The 14,324-nt window shown below is 37.4% G+C and overlaps 1 protein-coding gene across 1 annotated transcript in view; it reads right to left on the bottom strand.

The window, feature by feature from the left end:
• CEP126 (centrosomal protein 126) overlaps positions 1–14,324 on the bottom strand; it is a 148,944-nt gene that overhangs the window by 101,256 nt on the left and 33,364 nt on the right. The window contains exons 3-4 of the mRNA XM_065882361.1: positions 10,416–10,561; positions 3,267–3,378 (exon numbers count right to left, since the gene is read on the bottom strand). Coding sequence (XP_065738433.1) covers positions 3,267–3,378; positions 10,416–10,561 — 258 coding nt within the window. The remainder of the gene's footprint in view (positions 1–3,266; positions 3,379–10,415; positions 10,562–14,324) is intronic.

Genomic DNA, 14,324 nt, shown 5'->3' on the forward strand with positions numbered 1-14,324 from the left:
GGGTGAATGTCTGCCTGTGTGATCTCCCTTTTCCTCTTAGTCCTCTCCCAGAGGCACAGGCCTCTTACCTGATGCTTTTCTTGCCATCCTAGCCAATTACATGTGTATCTTTCTTACAGCCTTGGTTGTATAGGAGTCCTTCTACATGTTTCCAGTTAGTTTTCCATTAGAATTGTTCCACATGTGGATGTATTTTTGAATTCTTTGTCAGGGAAGGTAAGCTCACATCCTCTTCATCTCCCACCTTCCCTACTCCAATTCTTACACTTCTATTTTATCAATATTCTTAAACTCTTATTTATGTCTCTTCTCTGCTGTGAAAAGGCATTTTCATTTTTTCTTCTCTCATCTTTTCCTTCTAACCACTCAAAATATTTTTATTCTTTGTCAGATTTATCCTTTTCTCACTATACAAAATAGTACTATTTTAGTTTAGGCAGTAATGATCTATCCCTTGGATTAGCCCATTAAGCTTTTTTAGTCTCCTTGCTTCCAATTTCTTTCCACTCTTTTCATTCTCCAACATTCATATCAATTATCTTTCAATAATAATAAAGAGGATTATATCACTTCATGCTTAAAAACCTCCACTGATTCTCTACTAGTTATAGGATAGAAATTAAAAATTCCTAGACATACAAGCATTTCATATCTGATCTCAATCTACATTTCTAGATAATCTCCTGTCCTACCAGCAACACATACTACAGTCCTGCCACTCTGAACAAGTTCTATTTCCTTAGGTGTCTTTGTCTTTTACAACAATGTAGGCCTGAACATGCCTAAAATCAACCTATGCTACTTTAGTAGACAACTGGTACTCATCCTTTAAGTCTCCTCTCCAACGTCAAATTTCATACTTCTTTATCACTTTGCTAGTATTTCTGTAACTGCCCCCATAATGCAGTATTACTTGTGTCTTATGATGTAACTACCATTAAACAGTATTATAATGTAACTGCAAACCCTTCTTGGGCAGAGGACCATATCTCTTTCATATGTATAACCCTTGCTAATCAATGTCCAAATAATAGGTACTTAAGACACTTAACAATTTTATTCTCTACTTTTCTAGACTGCAATTCTGTTACTCATCAGTTTGACATCCATATTTAAACATGATAACATCTCTTCCATCTTAAGGGAAAAAGCCATATCTTGGCCCTATATCCCCTCTGGCTATTGTTCTATAGCTCTTTTCCTTTCACAGCCAAGCTACACTTGGTATTTTTTCTTTCTTGCTCTCCATTTCTTTCCAACTCATCACAATCTCTTTTCTGTCCCTATCCCTCCACTGAAATTTCTCAGACAAAAGTTGCCAGTGTGACTTTTTTTGTTGTGAAGTATAGTGGACACATTGCCTCTAAGCTGGATATTTTTTCTTTGCCCCTCCTGATTCACTTTCCATACTTCTCTACTTGTCTTTGCTAGGCAGAGACCAAATGATCCCTTGCCTTTTGATTTATGGCTGACTTTGTTCCTCTGGCTTCCTCTCTTCTGGGATTGGTTTAGTAGTGGCAATGTTACTCTACCTAGCAGCCCTCTCGTATAGCTATAGCTCTTTTCAGTTCAGGTCTGTGGTGGTAATACTGACTTTGTTGTCAGTTCTAGGGTTGCTTCATCATCCACTGTTGGCTTCCCAGTCTCTTTACTAACCTTTTTTCATTACCCCTTTTAAACATTACATGTTTTCTGCCAGTATCCTGATACAAACTTTTTATTTTACTGATTCCCTAGAAGCCATTTGATCTCTGTAAACTGCTTTTTTCCCCATGAAAGTCTGTATTTCCTTAGTTCTACCTTCTCTCACTATATAGTCCTGTATCAACCATTCTGTTCCTATCTGTAGGCTTCTCTTTTTTTCACTTCCTTAAATGTTACTGTTCTTTAGTGTTCTAACCTAGTTCTGTTGTCATAGTATGCAATCTCCACAGGTGATCTCATCCATTGTTTTGGCTTCAAATGTCTTAAGCCTAGATCTTTCTCTTGAGCTCTAGACCCATATAATTTCAATTACATATATTGAAATAGCCTCCTGTTTTGTCCTCTTTCAATCAGTTATCAACACTTGTTCACAATAGATTGGAATGATATGTTAAAAAAGAAAAGTTGATCTTATCTCCCATCTGCTCAAATCCTTAACTCCTCCTAAATGCTCAGGATAAAGTTTATATTCCTTAGCATGTAGATCATTTACCTCTCCAGTCTCACATCTAGTGAGCTATTGGTATTCTGCATTCTATTATTCAGCCATCTCTGACTCCTAGAACACATCATTCCTTCTGTTACTCTTGGCCTTTCCACATGCTCATCCCTCTGTCTGGAATACCAACTATCCACTTGTTTCATGATTAACTCCTATTTTCTTCAAAGCTTTGCTGAAGAGTTTTTTATTCCATGAAGTCTTTCTTGAACTATAATAAAGACTGAATGAATTTATTTGTTCTTAGATCTGATCAAGGGAACTATTTGCCACAGGTATTCTAAAAATGGAAGTACTTTAGTAAATAACATTATAAACAGGTAAAATATTAACATAAATTACATATGAATTGTAGACATCATTACATAAATTAATATTAAATATTATTATCATTACCCATTTGGTACTGTTCTATACTTTTTGAAGCATTATTTTACTTCTCTCCTAGATTATACACTTGGGATTATATTTTTGAATATTACACTTCTCCATATCCCCTTCTCAATGCCTGATATAATGCTATGTACATAGTAGGTTCAAGAAACATTTATAATAAATAAATGGAAAATACAGGATGTCAGAGGGTACTCTCTGGTTGGTTGGTCCATCCTATTGCTTCAAGATAAGTCATTTAAACTAACCTGGAGAGGAACCAGGAGGGACTGTAGCTTTTTAAAGATATCCAGGAAAGATTTTCAGTGAGGAAAAACCCATTTCTACCATAAAGTTACTCCTCTTACCTAAATTTATATCATTACAACTCAAATTTTTTTTTCTCTCAGTAAAACCAATATCAATATTTTTAAATGGGTTTTATGATAATTCCTGTAGAAAAGTACTAACATAGGCAGCATTGTAATACCAAAGACAACAAATTAAAATTCCTTACTCTTGAAGCAGCTTATATTGTACTCTACCTCAATTCAATGTGTGAAAATAAAATAGTAAACTCTAAAACAGAGGTAAGGAGTAACAGATGAAAAGGCCTACAAACTCAGCAACTAGAGAACTATTTAATTATTATATATTAGTAAATTACACATGATAATCATAAATTACTTACCTCCAGTCTATTATTGGTCTGTGGGAAGAGGGAAGGTTTACCTCTGATTTTAAGTTGGATTCCTGAATTTGTTTGAGGGCCTCTTCTAATGGAGGAACTGGTTTTTGAAAAACTAAGGGGATAATAAAGGTCAAATAGTACAGAAGCACTTCATCTTCAACACTCTCTTTATATATAACTTAATTGGTCAATGATAAAATACTACCTTAAAATTTTTGTAAAAACTATTTTTTAGAATAGTGTAAATATTTTAAATGTAGACACCCAATTCCCCAATAAGAAACAGTTACCTCAAAATTATCATCACCAATTTTAAGAATATTTATTTGGAAAAATGAAACATTGAGAAATGTCCAGCCTTTTTAGTGTGGCATGCAAACTCCATGATATCTGATTTCATAGTTCCATAAACTTCTGACAAAATTTACAAATATTCTTATGAAGAAAAGGGGAAGATATAAAAACACAATTTAACATTTATTGAGCATTTACTGTTTAAAGACATTATTTTTAAGCACTGTATAAGTATTAACTAATTTAATTCTTACTAAGGCCTTTGAGGCAGATGCTATTTGAATCTCCATTTTGCATCTGAGGAAACTGAAGCATAGAGAAGCTAAGTAACTTGTTCAAGGTCATACATTATATGGACACTCCTCCACATACCACTCTGCACAATCTCTAATCCAACCCTAGATCCCATAAGTATCCACTTTCCCAAGAATTTCCGTTGTGCACTTTGGTACACACCTTCTTGTTTCAGGTGAAACACAGCTTCTTTTTAAAGGATATTGCTTTTCCTTCAGCCCTCTTATGGGGAGGCACAAATAATTTAAAATAACTCAAGGTCTGAAGGTAGAATAGGTGACTTTCTAGCTCTCCAATGACACTACCAAACTGTTTCCTCCTTTCTTCTTTAAAAAACCCATGTCCTCAGACTTTTCCACTATTATAATGTTTGTTATTTACCTTAAAATGTTTAAGCAAAACCAGTATATTTTTATGAATGGATTAGTTCAAACTTGAACTCTAGAGTCAAGGGGTGATTGCATAAAATACCAGTGAAAAATGCACAGTTACAAGATGGTTTGCTGGATATTCTAATCATAAAGGGCCAATCCTCTTGAGGCAGAAACTATCAAGCTTTAGATTTTGATTGTTTTTCTAATTAGCATAATCAATGTCTCAAATGGTTCCTTATTGGAAAAACTAATGGCCAGTTGCACAGCCTGATGAATGTTAAAAATGGATTTTCTTTGTTGAAATTTAAGATATTTAAGTGGACTTTCCTAAAATATGTTAATCACTCTGTACCCTTGCATGAACAGAGAATAAGAATCTAGGGAGGTCTATACCCTATACCCTAACAGATGGTATTGAGGTTTGATCTCTGATTAGTCTTGGCTCCAGCTGTTAAACAGGAATATTTCTGATGGTCCAATGCCAGAAGGCACGTAAATTTTGTCTCTGGAATGTGACTGTATAAGTCTGAGTGGACCTTTCATATAAAGTGTAGTCGGAGCACCTAAAAGGACAGAGGACTGGGACTTTATTGAGCTTAGCAAACAAGTAGTACCAATCGTTTTTTGTCTGCTTTGCTAAAAAACGTTTAGCTGTGCTACACTATAGTCTGAGACTTTGCTTTTATTAACACTCACCACTTATTGTCTATCAAAGAGAACTTAAAAACTACCTTTAAAACTAAGGTAGTTTTACAGTTTACAAACACCCATTACTCTTTCTTGTTGCTGTTGTCTAATGACCTTCTAGTCACTACCTCATACTCACTGATGAAAATTTAAGCTTACATTTTTTGTGTACTTATGGTGTATTCGGGCTTTATTATTTCATTTAAACCACTAGGCTCCTCCTTCCAGTTCTTTTGCTCTAATATTCTAACTCCAACAATTCTCTGACTCCAAAAATTTTCTGACCTCATCGGAACTCCCAATCCCTTTTTCGAAGCAAGGGGAAGCATCAGCTATCATGCACATAGGGTGAACCTTTGGTTTAACTCTCATAATTTGGGAATAAACTAAACCCATAGACAATTAAATAAAGTTATTTATCATAGCTTTGTTGTTGCTCTTCACTCATGGCATTACATTTTCTTAAAATTTTAATCTAATATTTTGTACAGGTAATATATTCATGTTCAGAAATCAAAAAAATAAAATACACATTTGGAAGTCTTGCTCTTATTGGTCATTTATGTATTCTATCACTGTTTATGCGAATACAAACATACATAAGTATATATTCTATTTTAAAAAGTTGAAGTATAGTTCATTTACAACACTATATTAGTTTCAGGTGTACAACACAGATATTCAATATTTTTATAGATTATACTCCATTTAACATTATTAAAAAATAATGGCTATATTTCCCTGTGCTGTACAGTATATCCTTGCTGCTTGTCTATTTTATACATAGTAGTTTGTGTCTGTTAACCCAGCAGTCCCCAACCTTTTTGGCACCAGGGACTGGTTTCGTGGAAGACAATTTTTCCACAGATGGGGTTGCGGGGTATGGTTCAGGCAGTAATGCGAGTGATGGGGAGTGATGGGGAGCAAAGGGGAGCGGCAGATGAAGCTTCACTCGCTTGCCCACTGCTCACCTCCTCCTGTGCGGCCCTGTTCCTAACAGGCTACAGACCAGTAGTGGTCCGCGGTCCAGGGGTTGGGGACCCCTGTTTTAACCCATACCCCTATTTGTTCCACCCTTTCACCCTCCACACTAGTAACCACTAGTTTGTTCTTTGTATCTGTAAGGTTATTTCTGTTTTTAAATATACATTCATTTGTTTTCTTTTTTTGATTTTGCATAAGTGATAACAGAGCTTGTCTTTCTCTGACTTATTGCAATAAGGCAGAATTTCATTCTTTTTTGCGGCTAATATTCCATTGTATATATTTTCCCTAATTCAGTTAGAATTCTTATTACTATTGCTTTGAGTTCTTTATCTGGTAAATTATTTCTGTTTCATTATTTGTTTTTTTCTCTTGCTCTTTCAATGGAGACAAATTCTTCTGTCTTCTCATTTTGCTTAACAGTCTCTGTCTCTATGAAATTAGGTGAAACAGCTACCTATTGCTGTCTTGAAGGGGTGTCCTTATGTGGGAGCATCCCTATACAGCCTGTGTGTCCAGTGGTTTTGGTGGGTGGGCTGGATTTGACATGAACACAAGTCATGTATTTCCTCGGGGTGTGCTGGCAGCTATCACTTTGGCAGGATGTGGGGCTGGAGAAGCGGGTGGGGGAGGGCCAGAGCCAGGAGTGAGCTGGGGCTTCCTCTATGCTCAGGGACCGTCACCGCCTTATTGGGGCCAGGGTCGGGTCCCAAGTTGCTGGAGCAGAAGCCCTAAGGATTGGGTCTGAGCTAGCTCTGTTCCATTTAAGTGTGAGCTTCCCCTCTCCCAGCACCAGCACTCTTGCCCCTGACGTAAGCAGTGCTGAAACAAGAGGGGCCAGTGTGAGCTCTTGGTGTGTGACCAGGTGCAGGTTGCAACAGTTTGGCCACATACAGAATTTGGGCTGCTTTTGATGTGCTGCCTGTGCAAGTGTCCATAATGGCTGCCCTCACCCAAAGGATACCACTTTGGTTCTGAATTGCCTCTGTGTCTCATGGCTGAGCTGTTTCTTTGGTTGTGGCAGCCCTAGTTCCAGTGTGGAGCTGTGACATGAAGTAAGCAGGGATTGAGCATTCACTTGGCTCAGGCTGCGGTGTGCTCCAGAGCAGTTTCAGGAAACCAGTCAGCCACCTGCGCAGTTTCAATCTGCCTCTCTGCCCTCTTTCGGGAGTAAGCAAGTGTGCGCGTACTTCCCCCAAGCTCGAGTACAGGCTTCCCACAGCCCTCCTGTTAGTCCCACCAGCCCTCCAACCAGCCTAGGGGCTCATCTTCCCTGTGTTGGAGCCCAGGACTGGGGCGCCCAATATGTGGCTGGAACAGAATCACTCACTCCCCAGGGAGGATTTCTGCCTGTGTAATCTCCCTTTTCCTCTGAGTACCCTTCCTGGAGCACAGGTCCCAACCTGATCGCTTCTCTTTCTTTCCTACCCTATTCCATGTGGATCTTTCTTTCAGCCTTGGCTGCACAGGAGTCTTTCTACCAGTTTCCAGTGAGAACTGTTTCACATGTAGATGTATTTTTGATGTGTTTGTTGGGGGAGGTGAGTTCTATGTCCTCCTACTCCACCATCTTGATCTCCTCCCTTAATATATATTCTAATTTCCCTCTTGTCTTACACAGAAGGTAGAATATTATGTATACTGATATGAATCTATGCAATTTGGGGGGCTTCATTAAGAAAAAATACTGCAAAACTACTAATATAAAATTAGATGTAGAGGCCATGACAGTGAAACTTAAACCTTATTGGCTTTATGGTAAATCTATCTCTGCTGGAGTTTGTTCCATATAAGTCCATAAAGAATTTCCCAGTTTTTTAATAGCTGCATTATATTCCATTGAGTGAATGTGTACGTCATTTGTTTTTACTAAAACTCCTCACTTTCTGTACATAGGCCCTTGGGTAGTCAGCACCCCCTCTGGGGCAAATGATTACTCATGAGTGGTGAGTACTCTGAGGCATTTAATACAACTGACCACATACGCTTTCTTAAAACTACCTTTTCTTTTGCCTCTTATAACAATTTTCTTTGTTTGCTTTTGTTTCCCATCCTACTTTCTTGGTAACTACTTTTCAAAATCCATTTTTAGTTTTCATTTCTCTACTTATAATAAATGCTAGTGTGCACTAAGGTTCTATTTTAGGCCCTATCTTCAATCTGCATCTATATCCAATATTTACCTTACCTTTCCACGTGGCTTCCTTTACCAACTATATATCTATTCATCAGTGACTCTTAAATATAATTTCTGTTCCATATCTTTTTCTTAAGTTTCAGTTGTTGATTTGATTTCCCTATTTGCATGAGTCATGGGAAGCTCAAAATCAATGCATTTAAAACTTAATAAATAATCTTTATCTCTAACCTGATTCTTCTTCTTTACTTGCAACCTTGATTAATATCATCATCCACCAAAATAATTGATTCATTAACCAAGTCCTTACGGAGTGCTAAAAATTTGTGAGGCTCTGCGCTAGTTCCTAGGGGCACTGTTCTCCTAGTCTTTCTTCCAGCCATCTTGATAAATTAGTAACTGAATCTATTGATTATATCTCTTGAATATATTACCTCCTGTCTCTATATCCAGTGCAGTGCTTTAATTTAGCAGCTTAACACTTCTTGCCACAAATACTGAAATAGTCTACTACTAGTCTACCTACTTTAATATGTCTCTACTTCAATTCATCTTCCATGTTGTATGGATAATTACCTTTCTAACAAATCTAGTTTTAGCACAGACTCTTAGTTTCCTACCTAATGTCCATTTTCCCTTTGTTCCTTGGTAACACACCCTATATTGTTAGGGGTGGCAATACAGCCACATTAAAAAAAAAAACAACTATATTTTCCAGTCTCCCTTGCAGATGGAGTTGCCAATTAGATATAAGCAGATAGATGGGGGCTTCTAGGAAAACAATTTAAAGGGAGCTCAGAGGTATACCCTTCTGTCCTTTCCATTTCTTCCTTCTTCCTGTCTACAACACTGACATTATGTCTGGAGCTTCAGCCACTACCACATGAACATGAGGGTAAAGCTATGTAAATCACATACTGAGGGCAGCTGAGCTGAGAGACAGAAGGAGTCTGTGTTCCCAGTGACTTCGCATAATCATCAAACCAGCTCCTGACTGCCGAACTGAGGACTTCATATTACACTAGAGAAAAATAAACCCCTATGATGTTTAAGATATTATTATTTTTAGCAGTGTTACTAGCTGCCCTTACTTTCAGTAAGATCTTTTATTGACCCAGTTAACTGGCTTCTTTCCAGTTAAAAAACTTTAAGTGGACTGTATATTGGATAAAGACAAAATTCCTAGCATGGGATACAAAGTTCTTAGAGAATTGTTCCAACTCATTTTTCTAGCCTTATACCCATTTTTTTCCCTATCCTATGCTTTGGATACACTTTGTATTTGCAATGTATAATTTACTTGTAAAAGCTGTTCCTTATGTCTGGGATGTTTTTAAATTGTCTCTTTGCTTGGCAAAATGCTTATTCTTTAAGATTCAAATTTTTCCAGGGATGATATCCCTCATATCCCTGTATAAGTTTAGTGTTCTTTCCTCTGTGCTCTCATAGTACTTTACACATTCTGCTACCATAGCAATTATATTTATTGACATTAATTGTTTATATCACTCTCATCTCCAAAATAAACTGTGAGGTCTTTAATGGTAGAGTACAATTAGATTTCTCTGTATCTCAGCATCTCAGCTTAGCCCAGGGCTGTGTACAATGGAGCACAACATATGTTTGCTGAATACATAAAGGTTCTGCTTCTCCTATTTTTTTTTGAAGCTTTGACATTTTGTTGCTAATTCTGTGTTACTATGTAAGGCATAAAAAAATGTAGATGTGATATTGAAGAATCAAACATAATCATTTAAAAATTCTGAATTGGTTTCAGTCTTAGATTGTTGGATTATGTCACTCTGTACTTTTGTTTTATTTTGCCAGTCTCTCAAATATGAATTTGAGCAAAAATGTGGACAAAATGAATCTGACATTAATTTACTAAACCTAACGACTTCTCTGCCGGTCCAGTGGTTAAGACTTCATGCTTCCACTGCAGGGGTCACGGGCTTGATCCCTGGTCAGGGAATTAAGATTCCACATGCCGTGTGGTGCAGCCAAAAAAAAAAAAAAAAGGATATGTATATATATATAAGTTTACTAAACCTAAATGCTAAATTTTCTTTTTATGTTAAGCTATTTATTAAATCAGTTTTAAAAAGACAAAACACTGTAAGCCAGTATTAAGTAGAATCAAACTTGTGTGCTTTCCAAATTTACAAATAGAGCCAACAAAATATTAATCCTCCAAATTAAACTTATATCAAATTGCAATTTTTCATTTCATTTCACTTTAGTCCTGTTATTCAAAAGGCATAGTAGCATTTTTAGTCTGAATTTCCACTTTGTTTCTTAATTTATTTTATTGTCTACTCAAGCTGAATGTGATTATAACTTTCATTTTTTGTTTTTATATTGTTCTAGAAATTAAGGCACCTGTTCTCTTCCGCTGTGAAAGAGGAATATGGGCCCGCTGGAATTTTTCAGTAACTTCTTCAAACTTTTTTTTTCGTTGTTGAAGTATTTGTTCTCTGATTTGGTGTTCTCTTTCTTCTTGTTGTTTTCGTTTCTCTTCAAAAGCTCTGTATTTAAAACACAAGGTAGACAACAGAACTGACAATAAGTTTATAAAATTGCAACACAGAAAATAGTTCCAAAACAATACATTTATTATATGAGTGTTTTCATATTTCAAAAGTTTAATTACTTAGAAAAAACAAGTTTTAAATAAAAAAAGGCCCTTTGCTAAGAATTTAAATACCTTTGCAAATAGTAATTTCAGAACCTTATCTAGGTCTTTTGCAACTAAGAGAAGGCCTTTAATGACGCTCTTTCTAATTTTGGGCAGGTCTGCACACACGTCCCACTTCCACTTCCCAAGCCCTGCTGTGGAAAATGTCTTTTCTAAAAAGCTACACTATTTTCTATACTGTGAAGAATTAACTCATTGGTGAAAGAATCAGTCTTGCAAATTATGGAGTAACCAGGAAAATATTGTATATTTCTCTTTTTCTTTTAGCCAAAAGTTCAAAATTGGCAGTCATGTTGAGTCTGAACTGTGCTAAAAATCTGGACAATTTACATAAAAATCTTGATTCTCGACTTCTTTTGAAAATATGAAAGATTTGGCAACCCTGGACTCTTATTCACACATGGTTATAAACACCTGCCCATAATTCTTACCATCTCTATTTTTCTTAACTTTTCTGTTTCATTTATTTCTGATTGTCCCTAGGCATTTGAGTTTATATTCAAAGAATTAATTTCAAAGAATTAATTATGTTCATAAGAATGTGTGTGTTTGAGTGATTCAATAATTATCTTCTGGATAATGAGAAAAATGAAGAAGCAAGTTTACAACTCACTGGTAGAGAAACCTCCAAGTACCTCTTTGGAATACATGGGGTTGGGAGGTGGTTGGTAAGAACTCTTTAAATTTTTCAGTGCCATAGGTTACTATTAACCATCCTTCCGAAGACCTCCACTGGCTGGAGCATTGTTCTAGTTTAATAACTCAGATTTTAGGAACTATAATTCTGGGCAGTAGGGCCAAAGATCTTCAAGTGGTTCAATCTCTGTGGTAGGTATGAGGTAGTGGTGTGGTGCCACAGGTGGGAGAGGATATTTTTACTTCTCAAAACAATCTCCTTCAAGAATTACCCCAGAATCCATCAGTGGGTACTTGAACCGACCCTGCTGTCCCAGGAGTGCACGGAAACCTTTCACTACTAGGAAATCTGCCAGTGGCTCCCAGGACCAGCCAGGTGTCCTGGGAGTGTGTGGATAATGCCTCCCATTAGGAAATTTGCTAGTGGGTGCCAGGACTTTCCATGGTGTCCCAGGAGGGCACAGATAGCTCCCTGCACTAGGAAATTCACCCAGAGGAGGGGCTGAAACCACAGCTGAGGCCCAGGGGCTATGTGACTAAGAAATAAGAGCTTAAATCTCTCCTCGTGGCTGCACAAACTGTGGACTTACACCTCGGTTGACAGCTTCCTAAATTCAGTGTCTGCGAAACATCTGAAAGGACAAGTGCTCTTGCATCTGGGATGGGTCTGGCTTTACCAGCTGTGGGCTCTGTGGGCATGTACATGTGGGAGTAGGGCCAGACCGAGTTTGAGCTGCCTCCATAGTTCCCACAGTGGGTCCAGGTGCATGATTACTGCAGTACTGGGACCTAACCTCAGTAGACCTGCACTGGTGGCTGGGTGAAAAGAATGTCCGAGAGTTACCAGGGCCAATTACCAGCATACCCACAGTTAAGGTGGGACTGAGAGCAGTGCCAACAACAGATACTTTCTGACCCCACACAGTGGGTGAAAGGGGACACAACAGAGCATATACACAGGTGAACAGCTCTAAAGGAGGAAAACTCAGTGGCTTCTCTCCTAGTGGGAATGCTCCAATTCTTCCTACCTTGCACCACAGATCAGAATCATAGTGAAGAAACAGAGCTGGGGGCCTCTACTCCAACAACTAGGGAGTAGATTCCACCCCTGACAGGGCAGTGACAACCACAGAGCAAAGGGGAGCCCCTGCTCAATATCTAGGGCAATAACTGATCACCACAACACAAATCAAAGCCCCTATCAAGGGAATAACAGCACAAGCCTCTGGACCAACCTCTCCCAACAGGGGGCAGACACCAGAAACAAGAGGAACTACAACACTGTAGCCTGCAGAAAGGAGACCACAAACACAGTAAGTTAGACAAAATGAGATGACAGAAAAATAAGTTACAGATGAAGGAGCAAGGTAAAAATAGACAAGACCAAATAAATGAAGAGGAAATAGGCAATCTACCTGAAAAAGAATTCAGAGTAATGATAGTAAAGATGATGCAAGATCTAAGAAATAGAATACAAGCATAAATCGAGAAAAGACAAAAAATGTTTAACAAGGACCTAGAAGAAATAAAGAACAAATAAACAGAGATGAACAATACAATAACTTAAATGAAACATACACTAGAAGGAATCAATAGCAGAATAACTGAAGCAGAAGAATGGATACGTGTGCTGGAATATAGAATGGTGCAAATAACTGCCACAGAACAAAATAAAGAAAAAAGAATGAAAAGAAATGAGGGCAGTCTCAGAACTTCTGGGGCAACATTAAACGTGGCAATATTTGAATTATAGGGGTCCTTGAAGAAGAAGAAAAAGAGAAAGGGTCTGAGAAAATATGTGAAGAGATTATAGTCCAAAACTTTCTTAACATGGGAAAAGAAAGAGTCACCCAGGTCCAAGAAGCCCAGAGAGTCCCATACAGGATAAATCCAAGGAGGAACACACCAAGACACATATTAATCAAACTAACAAAAACTAAACACAAAGAAAAAATATTAAAAGCAGCAAGGGAAATGGAACAAATAACACACAGGGGAATCCCCATAAGGTTAACAGCTGATCTTTCAGCAGACACTCTGCAGGCCAGAAGGCAGTGGCAGGATATATTTAAAGTGATGAAAGGGAAAAACCTACAACCAAGATTAGTCTACCTGGCAAGGATCTCATTCAGATTCTACAGAGACATCAAAAGCTTTATAGACAAGCAAACGTTAAGAGAATTCAGCACAACAAAACCAGCTTTACAATAAATGCTAATGGAACTTCTCTAGGCAAGAAACACAAGAGAAGGAAAAGACCTACAAAAACAAACCCAAAACAATTAAGAAAATGTGAATAGGTACATAAATATTGATAATTACCTTAAATGTAAATGGATTAAATGCTCCAACCAAAAGACACAGACTGGCTGAATGGATACAAAAACTGGACCCATATATATGCTGTCTACAAGAGACCCACTTCAGACCTAAGGACACATACAGACTGAAACTGAGGGGTTGGAAAAAGATATTCTATGCAAATGGAAATCAAAAGAAAGCTGGAGTAGCAATACTCACATCAGATAAAATAGACCTTAAAATAAAGACTGTTGCAAGAGACTAGGAAGGACACTACATAATGATCAAGGGATCAATCCAAGAAGAAAACATAACAATTGTAAATATATATGCACTCAACATAGGTGCTCCACAATATATAAGGCAAATGTAACAGCCATAAAAGGGGAAATTGACAGTAACATAATAATAGTGGGGGACTTTATCACCCCACTTACAGCAATGGACAGATCATCCAGACAGAAAATTAATAAGGAAACACAAGTCTTAAATGACACATTAGACCAGGTAGACTTAATTGATATTTATAGGACATTCCATCCAAAAGCAACAGAATACACTTTCTTCTCAAATGTACATAGAAATTCTCCAGGATGGATCATATGGTCAGTCAAAAATAAAGCCTCGGTAAATTTAAGAAAACTGAAATCATATCA

This window comes from Phocoena phocoena, chromosome 8 (assembly GCF_963924675.1).
Source record: "Phocoena phocoena chromosome 8, mPhoPho1.1, whole genome shotgun sequence".
Classification (NCBI taxonomy): Eukaryota; Metazoa; Chordata; class Mammalia; order Artiodactyla; family Phocoenidae; genus Phocoena; species Phocoena phocoena.